This window comes from Pholis gunnellus (genome assembly GCF_910591455.1).
Source record: "Pholis gunnellus genome assembly, chromosome: 14".
Taxonomy (NCBI): Eukaryota; Metazoa; Chordata; class Actinopteri; order Perciformes; family Pholidae; genus Pholis; species Pholis gunnellus.
Window position 1 is genome coordinate 2,365,998 of NC_136541.1, and position 16,428 is coordinate 2,382,425.

The following is a 16,428-nucleotide window of genomic DNA, read 5'->3' on the forward strand; positions in this document are numbered from 1 at the left end:
TCCTCTAAACACACAGCATATATCCTCATCAACTCTTCCTTTCTTTCTTTCTTTTATATTCACATGCAGTTAGATGACAGTACTATTCTCTCGTTTGTCTTTTCAATGTGAAGCTACAGCGAGGCTAGCTGTTTCCAATCGCTATGCTAAGCTAAGCTAACGGTCTCCTGGCCTCATATTATATAATCAATAGACGGATATGAAAGTTGTATTGCTCTTCTCATCTCTCAAGAAAGCAAATAAGTGTATTTTCTTAAAAAGTTGGACTGTTCTTTTCAGTATTGAGCACAAACAGCTGAATAAATGTGGCTTATAGTTTTAGTTTTATTGTCTTATTGTCTGACTGCGTCTTGATGCTTCAATGTTGCCAGATCTTAATATATGTGTGTGTGTATATATATATATATATATATATATCGATCAATTGGAATGATGGCCAAAACTACAAAAAATGTGATGCAAATTTTAAAAGAAAAAAGATTTATTAAATTTATTGAGCGTATCTGTTTTCTGTTATTTCTTGTTTTTTTTAGGGACAATACGCATTAATTGAAATGAGCACTTGAGTCCATCGTGTAAATGTGCCAGACGTAGCCATAGAGGCTCTAATGGATACTGAACGGTTACAATTGTCGGACAGCTGTTGCTGTGATTGCGTTCGCCGTCCTCCATCCGCCCACACACACGTTAACAAACGCACCTCCTCCCACTCACACTGCCAACGTGCAGATGTGAAGCCGTTCGGAAAAGCCAAGGTCAGAGCTGCTATTAGCCCACAGCTGACGACGCTTCTCTTTAGGTCACACACACACATCTGAAACCCTACTTGACCTCCCCGAGCCACCTCTGACGGTCTGTAATGCAGCGATCTGTTGTGATCAGGTGTCTGTGTGGCTCCTCTGATTGTTCAAGTTACATATTTGAAATGCTTTGAGCAAATACATGCAAATAACAAACACACAGAATTCAGTTAAACTTCACTGTGAGTTGGCAGAAGTTTCAGAGAGCGATATCTCAACACTTGAATAAAAGTCCATCTATTAGCTTTTGATGGAGGCTTCAAAACCCTTATTCTGGGCCTTATCAGCTAGTGGAGCCAAGCTTTTTACATAGACTGTATGAAAGAAGAAGTGACGTCACACGTTGGTTCGTGAACTACGATTTAGAAGCCTTCAGTTCAGCATTTTGGCCGTCGCCATCTTGGTTTTTTTTGCAACCAGAAGTGACACAAAAAGGTGGATGTAAGTACAACCGAGCACTGAATAAGACATTTTTAGGTGACCAAAATGTCACAATTAACTTTCATGTATTAAAACACAGTGTGAAAGGGTTAAAGTCTGAACAGGTGGCAGAACTAGAAATCCCGATCCTCCCCCATGATGTGGTGGGCACTTGGTACATTCTGATTGGCCACTTCCTGTATTTAAAAGCTCTGCATCTTTTGCGCCAAATGACAACTTGCAGCAGCAACGCTGGTGAATTTAAATCAGCCGTGTGGTAGCAGGTGCTGCCGTCACCAAGAGCTGAAAGTGGGAGAGAGTTCCAGGCGATACGCTGTACCTTTGACCAATCGGGTTAGTCGTCCATTTTAGGACACAAAGACAAGAAGACAAGAAGACGACACATGAATGTGTCTGGCATGCCTTAAACGCCTCGAGTCGTTTTCAGAACGATCACACCGTGTGGGTAGTTTTTTAGAGGACTCTGACAAACAACCTCTTTTCTTGTGACTGCGTCAGGATTTGTTAGAGAGGAAGCCTCGGTCTGCTCTCTCACTTTGCTGAGTCACGCTGCAGTGAGTGCGGTTGCGCTTCACGTTTTGGAAATCAAGTTTGCGCAAGTGGTCTCGATAAATCAAGCGCTAAACTGATGAAAGCTGCGCCTGTTGTGTTTTTTCCCCCCATGGTTGTGATTACAGTGACTCTAGTGGTTGAGTACACGCGCATAATTTAGTTAGAATTTGGAAAAGATGGAACAGAAAACTACAGCAAATAAAGAAGAGAGGGAATAGGAATAGAGCAGGAGCTATTCCTTTCAATTCTTTGTCAAGACATGAACACTTTGACCTCTGACCTCCTCACAGTTGTCTGCTTGCATCTTTGTCCATTTACTGTTGGAGCTGAAACTCATTTTGCTTTTTGGTCCTTCTGGATGAAAGCGCCAGCTTTGGCCCTGAATACCTCCTGAGTCGTCGTCCCCCTTTTTGCGGTCTCATTTAGTTCGGCCATTTAGAAGCATCTCACCGGCCCGACAGCCTCCTGCCCACATTTTCTGTGGCGGTTTCAATCTGTGAGAAGCGCAGAGTCACTCTGAATATCCTGGCAGGGGGCTCCGACGTTTGTTAACCTGTCGTGTCAGATGCCGTCTGTTCAGCCGCCGCTAACGTCCGTTTTCTCAGCCACCACGGCTGCCGTTATGGGCTCAGTTTTATGGCTCTTTGAGGGCGAAAGCTGGCCCTGACACACTGTGCAGCTGTTCAGCAGAGGCTCGTGCCTCATTCCGTGCGGCAGTTGGGGTCGTAATTCATTTTGCAGGGGGTCTAAAGAAGGTGTCCGGGTGCTGAGATGTTCCGTAGCGAGTGGAGCTGATTTAATTAGTGCAGAAGCGTAGATGCAGTTGTTTAGAAAATGTGTCTCTGTCGGTTGCTCATCAGTATAATGAGATGCCTCGTTCAGGAGGACTCCGATTTCATGAAATACTATGAAATCCTAACATTAGGCTGACTTTAACATTGATCGGTGGAGGTTGAGGAGATGAAAGTCAGTTGGGGAAAATACATTTACCATTTCTTTGACCATTTTATAATTTATTTTGTTTTGTTTTCTGGGGCATGTTATGCCTCAGCTTTGTGGAACTTTACGGTTTGGGTCACTCTTATCGTTGTTATAGCATCATTTTCAGAGAAAAAACCCTCTAAAAAGCCACTTTTCATTACCTGCTCAGCAGCAAACAGCAGACACAGCCAAAGACTCGCTGGTGAACATTGTGGAGCATTTAGCAGCTAAAGAGACAGATATTTCCCTCAGGAGTTGGTGGAGACCAAAAAACGGAGCTAAAACAGAGAGAATATTGTACATTTACTTGTGAGGGCGTCTCTGTGTAAGTTTATATGTGACAAAGTAAACTTTGCATGAACTCAGAACTTCACTTCTTTCTGTTATTTTTTTTTCTTCTCTCGTCTCTGGGATAAGCTTGATTTTTATTCAAACTGAAACCTTTTCAGGTCGAGCTTATATGCTTTTGCTTCAATTCATGCTCCTCCAGGCAAATTTGCATCTACCTGCGTCTTTGAAGTCTCCACTTCTTAAACTTGCTTTCCATTCAGCGTGAACACACCTTGAGAGACTTGTTTCTCCCTCGGTTGACAACTCGGACATTATAGTTTGACTATAAACCTCCCCAAATTGTGTAAACATATAAGACTACTATTAAGTTGTGTAATATTGTAACTCCAATTAAAACTTCTCTAAGGCCCGCCCTTAAACTCAAACTGGCCAATCATAGTCTAGCATCGGGGTCCGACAACTAGCCGGCTCTGCTGCATAGACTCATTTTAAGAAGCTCTTTATTTTCAGGCTGGTTACGTGGATTTGGATAAACGTTGTGTAGTAGTGATACTTGTTACCCGGAGAGGTTGGAAAGAGACATACGTTTCACAAACGGCTTCTATCTTTTTTAACCTGTTTTTGCTGCTGAATCAGTTTTTCATCCTGGATTTGTCCTTTAAATACATACTGTAGATCCTTTTGTCTGCTTCTCTCTGAAATCCTTTTTTTGTTTTTCCCAAAAATTACACAATAGTTTTTCAGGGAGTGCAGTTAGTGACCGTGTGGGCTCCATGGTAGCAGCAGGAGGCGGGGCTTAGCGAAGGGTCAATTATAGAGATTTTAACTTTTTCAATCGGGGTCAATAAATAAAGCGAAGCGTGCTTTTAATGTGTGTTCTTATTGAATGTGTGCATTTTCTTTATTTACGTTTAAATACATATATAATTTGAAAAATGAAAACAATGTATTTGCAAGAGTGGGTTTAGAGTTTCACATCATTTTATATGCATTTACTTAATGTCACACAGCGGCATTTAACACTAAACACACAAACAAGACACCTAATACTAACAGTACACATTATTTTTGTCAAAAAACGTTTTTTATGCAACTCTTCATCAGTTCTTTTGAAATGTCTTTACCTTCTGAAAACTGGAGAAACAGGCTTTACAGACGACAGCGGTGGTGTTCTCGTTCTCCTTTTTTCTGAGAGTGCGTCCTCCGTTCTGGACCCACATCTTGTGGCATCACATCTGGAGCTGCCGTCTGTATTACTCGAATCTTTCAGGAACGTCATCGCTCATCTGCCAAATGCCTCTCGGTTCATGTTGTGCTTTGCACGGCGCAGCCATATTTCCGGTATAACATTTTGTTCCGCTACCCCATCTGGCGCTGGCGCCTGCTCCTCTGTTCGGATGCCAAAAAATCAGTGTTTGGATGCATGTTAAGCATAAGAAGCAGACGTGAATGCCCGAGCAGCTCATCAAACTTGTCCTTTTGTACACTTGCTGGAATGCAGAAGAGATTTATGTCGATTATGCTTCATTTGCCAGTAAATGCACGGGAGTGTGCGGTTGACATTGACAACTAGGGGATAAAGAAAACGTTACCCAGAAGAAAAGGGACACAGCTGCCTAAACTGCTCATCCATTTTTCCTCTTGTGTCCTCAGTTGCACAGAGAAGACAAATCTTTTTTTTGAATTGAATATGAATTATCAGGAAACAAAAAGTGGAGCATTCGTCGAGTATTTGATTGTTAAAGTAAACCACAGGTAAATGGTTTCTGCTTCTTCACTGACACAGCCAGCGGTAGTCTCCCGAGAACACGCTGCTCTGCTAATGAGTGACCTAATGAGTTCAGGGAAATCACAGCATGCTCAGCAATTTATTGCCCTTCTTTCCAGACCTTAGTAACTGCATTTCAGCCGGACTTCCTTCATGCGTAAAACTCACATTATGAGTACGCCACTGCGGCGTTAGTCACAGTTCAATCTTTTCCGTCTGAGACGCGTAGGTGTAGAACCGCCTCCAAGTAGAAACAATAGAGTTCCGACGTGGTTCTCAAGGTTCTCCGTGTTGTCCGTCTGTAGGTTTGACCTGGGAAGATGACGCCACTCAGCAGGTTCTGTCCAAGGAGCTGTCCAAACTGAGGAGGGTTCCCTACAGGCCACAGCAGACTGGAGCCGTGTACAACACCAACAGAAGGTCAGATGTTTACCCATCAGTTAAGATCTGTGGAGATGACCCGCTGTCCCACTGTGGTCCAAAAACGGTTTTAAGGGATTTCACTAGTGCTGGTTTTACAAAGATATGTTGGACTTGGTATTTAGAGAGTGCTGTCCCCTGTATGTCAGTGTATATATTTTAATAAAGTAATGATTTAGGGAAAAAAAATGAATTATTTGGCTGTACAGTGACACAGGTATGTGCGCCTTTCCTTCCTTTTTCACTCTCTCACAGGCCGGTATCTGAGGCGATGGACCCAGTAGACCAGAGGGTGAAGCCCGTGGAGGCGGAGCTCAGCAGGAATCTGCAGACGTACCTCCAACATCTCGGCCTCCTTCCCAAGACGTCATCTGTCTCCAGTCTCAGCACCCAGGTCAAGGTGAGGGATTCCTGGATTCCTATACGTGTCTTCTCTTGGTCTCCGTGGGTCTCTGATATACTTCCAGTTGATCACGTTTTCATCATAGTATACTGATTCTGTTCCACATATTTTAATATGTTATAGTTGTACACATACAGCTGTAGATCTGGGTGTATTACGTGATCAAACTAAGTTTATGTTGTTTATGTTTTGGATGTCTTTAATTCACTACAAAGGGATATATGATGAATAACGTGAGACACTAGTTATTTCCTATATTACATTAAGGTTGCTATTCCTTTAATATTTTTGGTTTCCCAACAGTTTTGGGCAAAGTTTAAATACCTTAAAGTTTTCAGGTATTTAATTTAATGGATTTGCCAAATAAAAAAAAAAAAGATTTCTGTTTTTATGCTTCCAACGCCGGTGACAGCTTTGGGCTGAGGCATTAGGTTTTCTGGTTGTCTGTCTGTTTGTAACCTCACAAAACACATTTTTGACATAACTCTAGAATTCCCATGCTAGTTATGACAATTTCTCACAAATGTCAAATAGGAGAAAAATGATTAAGAGATGACATTTTGGGCGGACAATGACTTTTAATACTTCTATTTCTTTAATGATAAAATGATTCATGATTTATGGTATTATATGGCGCTATCATGATGGAAGTATTTATCCATATTGCTATATACTGCCACTGATACGTCCTGCCTTTATAAGCCTAGTAAGGAGTACAATGCCGCCATGTTTCTTTACTGTTACCAGCTTATAATATGAGCTCTCCAGTGAAAGCATCTACTAATAAACGAGTAAAGCCTGGACTCACACTGCACAAATTCCAGCTCCTGTTGCTCCCTGTTTCACATTTGAAAGTGGGAAGAGCAGGTGGGACATTTGTTTTCCACCCCAACATCTGCTTGTCACCCCACTCTCCGCTCACAGCCACCTGCCTCTGTTAAAAAAAAGACTCAATAAACTTGCAATCAAACAAGTACCAAGCCATAAAACACACACGTACACAGTTTTTATTTAACTAAAACTGAAAAGGGAGGATCTTTCTGCCCACTATTTACATTTTTTATTTTATCCTGGTTGTTTTTCTATATTCTTCCCTTCTTTTGGATTCTAAAATAGTTTTTACTCTCCTGCCCTCTGGGTAGCCCTTTACTTTAATACAGTGCCAAGACTGAAACTGAAGATATCCACTAAAGTTGAACATTTATATTTTGCAACATAAACATAATACAAAAAATATAATGTTTCAAGAGACTGGTTTCTTCGCTAAGTAGCCTGTTTAATAGCCTCTCTACATTCTGAAAGACTGGCCTGGGGCTGCAGGCCGTTCACACAATGGAAGAGTGTGGAGCATGGACTTAAACACTCACACATCTTCACTTTGCTAAAATAAGAAATAAAAATCCCCACAGAGTTTTAGACGGTATTTTAGCTTGAATTAAAGCATGACCAACAAGAGACTTCCAAAATGTCCCCTGTTGGCGATGGAGTCCCCTGTAGGTGAATGTGCAAATACGGTGAGGTCCACTGTTGGATGGGAAGGTAAGAACAAACACACCTTCACAGCGTGGAGTCCGGTGTCATCCTTCGTTGTCGCTCCTGCTCTCGCTTCTTCATCCTAACTGATGGCTTCTCCCAGCATGGCCGTTACGAGCGAAATAATACCAGCCGAGAGTTCAGGAGTTCACTTCTCTAATTAATAACGCTCCACGTGACCGGTTTCTCTCTCCAGCGGGGTGAGGGCAGAGGGAGCGCCGCTGCTGAATGGCGGAGGCCTTTCTCCTCCTCCACAGAGCACGGGTGGCACTGAGCCCTGCAGGCATCGCTTTGGGGCTCGTGGCCTCTTTTTTTAAAAAACGCACCAACTGTGTGAGACACAGCAGATTAATAAAGATGCCGACAGTGACAAATACCAGGAGGGGCCTCTGCACATACAGATCCTAAAGAAGTATGACGAGCTGTGGGGGAACTTTACGGTTCATGTTGGTATTGTTATGATAATTTTACCGTTCGTCAGGCTTGTGCCATTTCTGTGCTCCCAGGTGGGCGTTTAATGGAGCCGGCAGGGACAATTTGCTTTTGTTGTAGCTGATGGATCTGTTAATATGATTGCATAAATGGATTAATAACTTGTTTTTCATCAAAAAAAGGCTTCCTTTTCATGTCAGTAGTCGTCATAGACGTTGGATGAAAGCCGTGTTTTTTTTTTTCGACGACATTTAGATATGTTTAGATTTTTTTAATTTTGATATTCTCTTTTAAATTAATTATTTATTACATGTGAAGCTCTTTGACTTCATCTCCTTCCAGATAAAACAATATGTCTTACGTGAATATTTTGACCAGTATTGTATGACGATTAGGACTAAAGTGCTGTAAAACAGCTGCACTAAACCGAAAGCTGCTCCGGCAGGATGACTTGGCAGTTTCACCTCAGCATATGCAACATATGTTTTGCAACCGCATAAACAACCGTATCTCTGCTCATTCTTTCAGGACAATGCTTGAGCGTTAGCTGGACGTTTGTCTCTGTCCCAGCATCTGCTTAAAGTACAATTCAGTCACGTCCACACACCTGGACGGCTGCTTCTCTCTTTTAGACTAGTGGCAGCAGAGAAATGAGAGGAAACGAGGCAGAGAGAGATGGCGAACGACCATCAAGCTGGCCTGGGGTCGATTCACAGTCGGGGCCCCTTTTAAACTCTTTGGCCCCCAGACAGCGGCAACATGAATCAGGCTGTAATAATCTACACAGTTATGTTTACGGTTTGGGTTCCCCATGACGGCACAGTGTTTCTTTAAATGAACTCTGTGTGATTATAATTGCTTTTTCTTGTTTCTTTCAGAGCGACCGTTTCCAGTCGGGCATCCCTGCGGACTTCTACCGCTCCAAGGCCCAGATTTCGCCTCAGAAGTCGTCTCCCTCCGGCTTTTCCTCTCGTCCGTCTTTCTTACCTCTGCAGGAGCAGAGACCCCCAGACGAGCAGCTCCTCGCCACGCAGGCCGAGGGTGACCTTCTGCTGGGCGCCCTGAGGCAGTATCTCTCCGCGCATCGGTCCCTTTACGGTGGAAGGGTGAGCCCCGAGGAGCAGGAGGCCCCCTCGACCCGCCTGAGGCCCTTCTACAGCAGAGCAGAAAATCCTGGGCTCAAAAAGGACACCTCAAAATCCAGGCTTCTGAAGTTGGGGAGAACTCAAGGCACTTCAGTCAAGGACCCTCTGACTTCTGTGGATGGTACGTGTTTTAAAGTGCACCATGGAAGGTCACCTCATTCACTCGCACATACAACAAACACCTTTCCTGTTTTCAACTATCAATGCTTTTAATTCAACTTTGGCGATTTGTTGAGCTGTAGTTTGTAGCCTTGGATCACTATGATATCATGTGGTATAAGCTGTTTTGTCAGACATTTTCATTCAGGAATAAAAGAGCACATATGACATGGAAAACATAAGAAGTAAGTTAAAATAGTATTTTTATGATTTTAGTTCAAAGGTCCTCATTTTTCGTGCATTTTCCAACGAATGTCGTGCAACACGGGTCAATTTCCCCTCATCAAATGCTATCATTCTTCTTAATAAAGACTTCCATCTTCACGGGGAACAACTTGGTCAAGTTTGGGAACAGATTGTGGTTTGGGGTTAAAATGACTGTGGGAGGGGCGTTACAGTAACGTGACAAATAAATCTACTTTGGCTTATTTTCACATGCAGCAGTTATTCTTTACATTATCTTCATCAGGTGGACAGAAACACAAATGCTCCTAATGAGTGATAATCCAATATTCTCTCTCTTTTAGCTCTGTTTTTGGTCTCCACCCACTCCTGAGGGAAACATCTATAGCTGCTAAATGCTCCACTATGTTCACCAGCGAGTCTTTAACAAACCACCTCTGTGTCTCCTCCAGAGAGGTTCATCCAGAACGTTTTGCAGAGCGTCGGCAGGCACCACGTTGACGTGGACGGCCTGACGGCACAGGACTTGGGGCAGCTGTCCGGCCTCATTGCCGATGCCCTGCAAGTGGTGGACCAGGACCAGGGACTAAACAGGGGCACAACCCGTGTCAGACCTGCACCGAGAGACCTGGGGGGAGAGGAGGAGGAGGAGGAGGAGGAGGAGGAGGAGGAAGAAGAAGAGGATACTGCCAGGGATGAGGAAGAGGAGAAGTTGCTGGAGAATGCTCCAACACTGAAACCACAGGAGAGCACTCGTATAGCGCCGGCAGCACTTCAAGGTGATTTTGTAGTGATTCATTTTGTGTTTTTGCACAATTAAAGTATTGAGCAGAAGCTGGTAAGGGAGTCTATAGTACATTCATAACTGTGTAGGTAGGATTAAACAAACAAAAGGAGCTCTCAAGCAGCTTGCCTGCAAGAACGCAGCATTAAAATCAATGTGAAAATAAATGGGCATCCTGTTCAGCTCAGTGTGAACAGCCAGTTTCAATGCTTCAGAGTCCACCGAGACCACTCCAGCTGAAATGTTTCCAACACGGTAAGAAAAAAAGCTCAACAAATAGCTTTAAAGTGGCTGAAAATAATAAAGCAAAAAGCAAAACGTTAGCTTGTTTTCAAACATGCAGACTTATGAATAAAACTGCAGTTGGAAGGTGTAATGAAAATAACTTTTTGTCATATTTGTTTAAACTGTTACTCCATCCCGACGGTAATGCATGAACAGTATTCCAAGAAGAACAACCAATCAGAGCAGAGGAGCATCTAACGGAGCCGTCAATCACTGCTGACTGATCAAACGGTCAACCTAGTCACCGCTGATCGAATATGAATCAGGATGATGTCACTGATAGAGTGGTAGAGTTATCTGCATGTAGCTTTAATGCTTATCTGATGTTTTTCAAGATGTGTTTAGCAAAGAAAAAAAAAAATCTGTGAAATATGAAATTACTGCAGGTGTGAATTCATATCAGTCAAATATTGAAGTAACGTTAATTAATTAATTATTTAATTTTGAAAGAAGTCCTTCTGGCTTTTAGCTCTTTGTGCACATTTGTTTTTACTTCTGTACATTTTGACTATTCCTCTCCGACTCTTCTTCTCATTGATGAACACAAACATGTATCAATACGTTTACTCTCTTTCTCCCAACAGAGCGCCACACGAACACAGAGGAGCGTAGCATAAAGGACACGGTGAGCATTCAGTGTGTGGTGAGAATAAACCCTGAAATGTCAGAGGGGAAGGCTGACATTATAAACCATTATGTAATATTCTGCCAGGAGAAGAATGTGAAGCCGGCTTTAAAAGAATTTAAAATTGTGTTTGACCTCAGCTTCTGTACAAAAGGTGAAGTCACGACGGTCCCGAGAACTTATCGGGAACTGAATGTAGTTTTGAGAGACAGAAATTAAATCAATGTTTTTGTGGCTTATGTACAGAGGAGACTCTTTAAAGACTATTCTCTGCTGCTAAGCAACTCGTCAGACTATAACTTGCAGTAAGAACATTATTTGTCAGTTCTGTTTTGCAGTACTATTTGTAAAATTGTTACAATACTGCTACACATTTTGTGTTTGTGATTCTAAAGTAACGAGAAGCCAAACAAGTCAAAATGCTTCATATAAGACATTAAGGCAATATAAAAAGACACATTTAGAATGTAAAAGATTATAATAAAATAGAAGATAAAAATGATCTAGAATGTGATAAAAGATGTGAGAATAAAACAAGAGAATAAACACACTCTATACTGCAGTTCCAGTGCAGTGCAAGATGTGGATTTAGTCTGTTCACTAGATGTTGAACCTGCTGCAGGGATTTGTTCCCATTCAACCACAGGACCATCGGGGAAGTCCAACTCTGATGTTGGGCGATCCGGTTTGACTCGCATTGTGTGTTTGATGCATGTTTTGATGAACATGAACAAAACGGACTCAAAATGTCCGCAAATAAACATAAAAGTAATACAAAGAGGTACTAGAAGTCTACAAAGAGATTCAAAAACAGCTGCAAAGACACTCGCGACTTTGAAATGGGGAAAACCTCAAAGAGACACAAAATGACTACAAAGACATAATTTAATTGAGATGGTAAATTAACAGTGAAAACTCATCATAGCTTAATTTAACACCAGTATTCCTAATTACACTTCATGTTCACTTCTCCTGATCTTTACCTCCTATAACAAGGTCCATAGGGGCATCTCAATAAATTCACGTTTTATTATATTATATATATATATTAAAAAAACACCTCAATGAGACACAAAACAACAATAAAACGAGGCTAAGCTAAAGTCTGTCATTCCCTCTCCTTTGTTGGAGTGGTGGTGGGCCCATTGTATCATACCGTGCATGAAGGTGTTCGGTTAATGCCAAAAGAAGAACTTAGAAGAAGCTAACAACCATTGATAAGAAGTTTGCAAGCGAGACAAACGTGTTGTCGTGTGTTGAGGCTTTAGAAACGTTAAATGGACCTCAGTAGTTGGACCTTTTTTATACTTACTCTACTTCAGACCTTTAAATGTGAAAAGTTGTCCTTTCTTTTGCTTATTCTTTTCAGCCTGAGAGTGGAATCCTCTTCACCAAGCTCCTCGCCTACCTGGACGAAAGCTCCTTCAACGGCCCGAGGAACCGCGACGTCGTCGCCGCGGAGGCGCCCAGAGGCCGACAGGCGGGGCTGGAGAACGTCCAGAGTCGGACCAGCACGGCGGGCGTGACGGTGCAGAAGAAGGACGCCGCCCAGTCGGTGGAGGAGGTGTCGGAGGTGCGGGGCTGGATCAAGGAGGTGGCGCCGCCTCCCGCTTCGCTCGTGTACGAGAAGTCGCACAAGAAGACGATGATGCACGTTCCCGAACTTCAGCTGGACGTCAAAGCCGGCGGGAAGAAGGCGGACGAGGACGTCTTCGGCTACGTCATCACCGACACGGAGTGAGTAGGAAGCCCGACTGATGCTGGATTTTAGAGTTTGATACCAGCTTTTTTTATATTATTGGTTCAAACTGGTAGAATAGATGCAGAGAACACTTTGTATTGATATTATTGGTTGAAATCAGACTGCATAGCTGACATAATTATAGTTAATTAGTTAATTAAGGCCGCATGACATCTTTTGATTAAATGATTGCTGTTTTAACAGAACAAAACATATTTCTAATACCCGGCTTTCAATATACTGCTGCTGTATTGTCTTTCTTTGGAGAAGTCATTCTACATGATGTATTTTCTTCTGTCTGTATTTGGAACGATCCACACAAACCTCCAATATTGTGCTCACACAGCAATAGAGGCACCACATGCGTTTTCTCCGTAAGATTACAAATCTGTTTCTGTGTCGTGGCCATCAAGGAACAACAAAAGTCTAGTTTCTCATACATCACAAAATAGGTGAAATAGAAACTTCACACTGATGTCTAATATTACCCAGGATGCAACACTACGACACTGTCAGGCCATATTTTTCCTTCGATTGGTTCTTATTCACACCAATGGTGAAGTCATTTTCAGATTGATTCCTCTGCTCCTCAGTTTGAGATTGGAGACCTTTTTGAAATGTGTGTGTGGCATTTCCCTTTCTTTCTCTTCTTCCACTGGTCATTCAGATAAATACAAGCCGCCAATGTTACATTAAATAGGGAGACTATCTCTGCGATGCTGTTGACAAGGTCACATTTAGGGCTTTAGTATGTCGAAGGATTGAAAGATGAAACATGTTCTCTGGTTGAGTTAGACAAATAACAAAGTAGGTGGTGTAAAAGCTGATAATATTCAGAATTAGAAAATGTTCAAATTAAGCAGAAATTTCAAATATAGATGTAAGATAATTCGGCTTGTTTGATTCATAGTTTACATTTTCTAAAACGTTGTTACAAATTCTACATCAGCTGTACGTCTACAAAACACGTTGGTGATGATTTGTTCTTCATTGAAAAGCTCTTTGGGTTGATCGTGAAAGTTTGTGTAGAACATTGAATGCAGTGAAATGTAAAACTTTTAACGTGTTTCTAAATTTTTTCTGTTGCACCGTTTGTACATCAAAACATGACAAACTTTTTTACATATTTCTTTATATACTTGATTGTGTCGATACATATCGTTGATACGCTCCTTTCCTTTTTTTTAAATATCTTGACGCCATTTTTCATAATTTCTTTTCCACCCAAACATAATACAAGTATTCCAAGACACAAATACATAAAAAGCCGGTGAAAAACTGAACAATTAAGAAAATTAAGCAATAAAAAGTGACTCCACAGCCGTTTGTATGAAATATTATTATGAGTAAGAATTAGAATAAAATAAGAGTAAAATAAGTCATGAGCAGCTAACGTCGCTTCGTGTTCATTTTAATTTGTTTGTTTGAAACTCTGCTTCTTAAGGTTTAAGCTCTCAGGCTAACAGTCAACGTGCTTCTGAGAATACGAGAGTCGCTGCTCTGTTGTGCTTTGATCAGTTCGATTGTGTGACTGAGTGACTCTTTAAACTCTTTAAACCACCAAAATGACACAAACGATCTCACCGACCGAGGCGGTCAATGGAGTCGAGCGTCTGGAACGCGTAGATATCGGCTTCAGTTCCCCGTCGCAAAGAGCCGTCTGACCGTGAGGTAAAGAGATGAACATATTCTAACGTTAGCGTAGACTTTAACTCATATTGATTGTCTCAAACACTCCTCCGATAATTTGACAATTTCCATCTGGAGAAGAACGTAAAACAACCACATTTTACAAAAATCCACACTATCCCTCAATGCTCACTCACAGCTTTAAGGACGACGTGTATCCTCGACCATCATTTGAGGCGTCTTCAATCCATCCGTAGAGGTGTGACGTGTCTTCCTCTTTTTATTAAAAACAAAGCTGCATTGTTCATAAGAATAGAAATCGTATCAGTGCCGGACTAACAAGACGGATAAGATGCAGAGTTCCAACGTTTTGGCGTCGTGACGACTGAAAGCAGGAACCTCCTGGTGGTTTCAGTGTAACACCTCCTCCTGTGGCAGGGGGGGGGGGGGGGAGGAGGAGGAGGAGGAGGAGGAGGAGGAGGAGGAGGAGGAGGAAGAAGACGACAGGGTGATTCATCACAGCTGGAGGAAAACACCTGCTCCCCAACCCACACACACACACACACTGCTCATATGGCCGTGTGGACACACACTCCTTTAACCCTGCAACCTATAAAAGCTATTCCCTTGTTTCCTCCCGTCCCACACACACACACACACACACACACACACACACACACACACACACACACACACACACACACCTGCTGTGAATCAGGATGCACATCAGACTGCATCTTAAAAAACCTATTTACAAAATGAAACACCCACTTTATTCTTTAAGATCACCCAGAAGGTAAAGTAATGATCAACAAGCTTCAGTTGACGTGTGTATAAAATGCCAAACCGCATTCAGCTTTGAATGGATTTCACTCCCTAATTAGCTTAATTAAAAGAGAGGGAGAAGGGTAAGTGGCATTTCTTTTCTTTAATAATCTATAATGATGTCATTTTTAAAAACACTTACCTTCCCTTGAACATTTCTTTCTGTTTTTATTTATCATTTATATTATTTATTCGATACTTCAGGGCAGTTCGTTTCACAGGTTTATTGACTCTCCTCTGATAAACTTCCTGTGATAATATCAGGTTTAAAATGTCTGACACACATGACATGACATGACAACAGTAGTTCAATCAGGAGAGACGAGTGAATGATTAGTAGTTAACATTTATTATGACAGATGCTGCGTTAATGAGTCACACAGAAATCCTTCGGCGCTGGAACTCGACGAGGAGATTTTGTGATGGAGTTGTGATGATCGCCCCGAGCGGCAACAAGATAAATCCCCCCCCCCCCCCCCCCGTGGAGTCCAGACACCGGTGGTGATGGTGGCTGGTGAGGCCGATAGAAAGACGAGTTGATGAAGATGATGAATCTGTGAAGATTGGGCGGAGATGGGGAGGTGCAGGGTTGCGTAACCGCAGCATGAACGTGCTGAAGATAAGAGAGACGATCATATTTAAAGAGAGACAGCAGCAAGATGATAGGCTAACGATGCCCTCGTGTCGTCGTGCTATTGGCTAGAGAGACCAGCTGATCTAGACAGCTGATATCATGATTGACCGCCCCGAACAATGAGCGCAAGGAAATAATGAGTGTGCCTGCATGAGGGGTGATGGCAGATGTATGGTAGATAAACTGCGGACTAAGGCGAGAGTCTTCCTGTCTGAACTTACGCTTGAGCTTCATATGTGATGCTGAAGTTCACCTTCATTTATTGATACAGAACAAGTAAAGCTTTTCAAAACAAGAGGTGGAAAAAGCTCACGAAATGACTGCATGCTTCGTGGTATATTGTTATGACGCAGATTTTAGATTAATTGAATCTTACTGATTATTATTCACATTTCACACAGAAAAAAAACTCTGTGTTGACCTCGAGGAAACATGAATCATCTGGGAATCATGAATGTCTCCATAATGTGTCTGTGTCCGTCCAGGAGATATAAGTAGTGGACGTAGTCATGGGGACGTCACCCGTTGGTTTGTGGACTGATGTGATGAAGCTTTGAGTTCGGCGAAATTTCGCCGTCGCCATGTTGTTGTTTTTTGCAGCCAATGAACAGGAAGTGACCATATCTGGACTGAGGAGGAGTGACGTAGAGACGCTGTATACGTCTCTGGTAGAGACCTGTCAATCACCGTGTAGCCCCGCCCCTAAAGCATCCCCTGCTTTATGGTCTGTTTGACTCTAAATGGACCATCATTTACTAAATGAACATCATGCTGTATTGAAGAAGACTTGAAACTAG

At 42.3% G+C, this 16,428-nt stretch overlaps 1 protein-coding gene across 1 annotated transcript in view; it reads left to right on the forward strand.

Annotated features, from left to right (window-relative positions):
* LOC306706006 (receptor-type tyrosine-protein phosphatase N2-like) overlaps positions 1-16,428 on the forward strand; it is a gene marked incomplete at its 5' end in the record, with an annotated part of 170,828 nt that overhangs the window by 23,680 nt on the left and 130,720 nt on the right. Inside the window, 6 exons of the mRNA XM_079172920.1 lie at positions 5,139-5,253; positions 5,509-5,653; positions 8,500-8,887; positions 9,561-9,887; positions 10,762-10,802; positions 12,172-12,539. Coding sequence (XP_079029046.1) covers positions 5,139-5,253; positions 5,509-5,653; positions 8,500-8,887; positions 9,561-9,887; positions 10,762-10,802; positions 12,172-12,539 — 1,384 coding nt within the window. The remainder of the gene's footprint in view (positions 1-5,138; positions 5,254-5,508; positions 5,654-8,499; positions 8,888-9,560; positions 9,888-10,761; positions 10,803-12,171; positions 12,540-16,428) is intronic.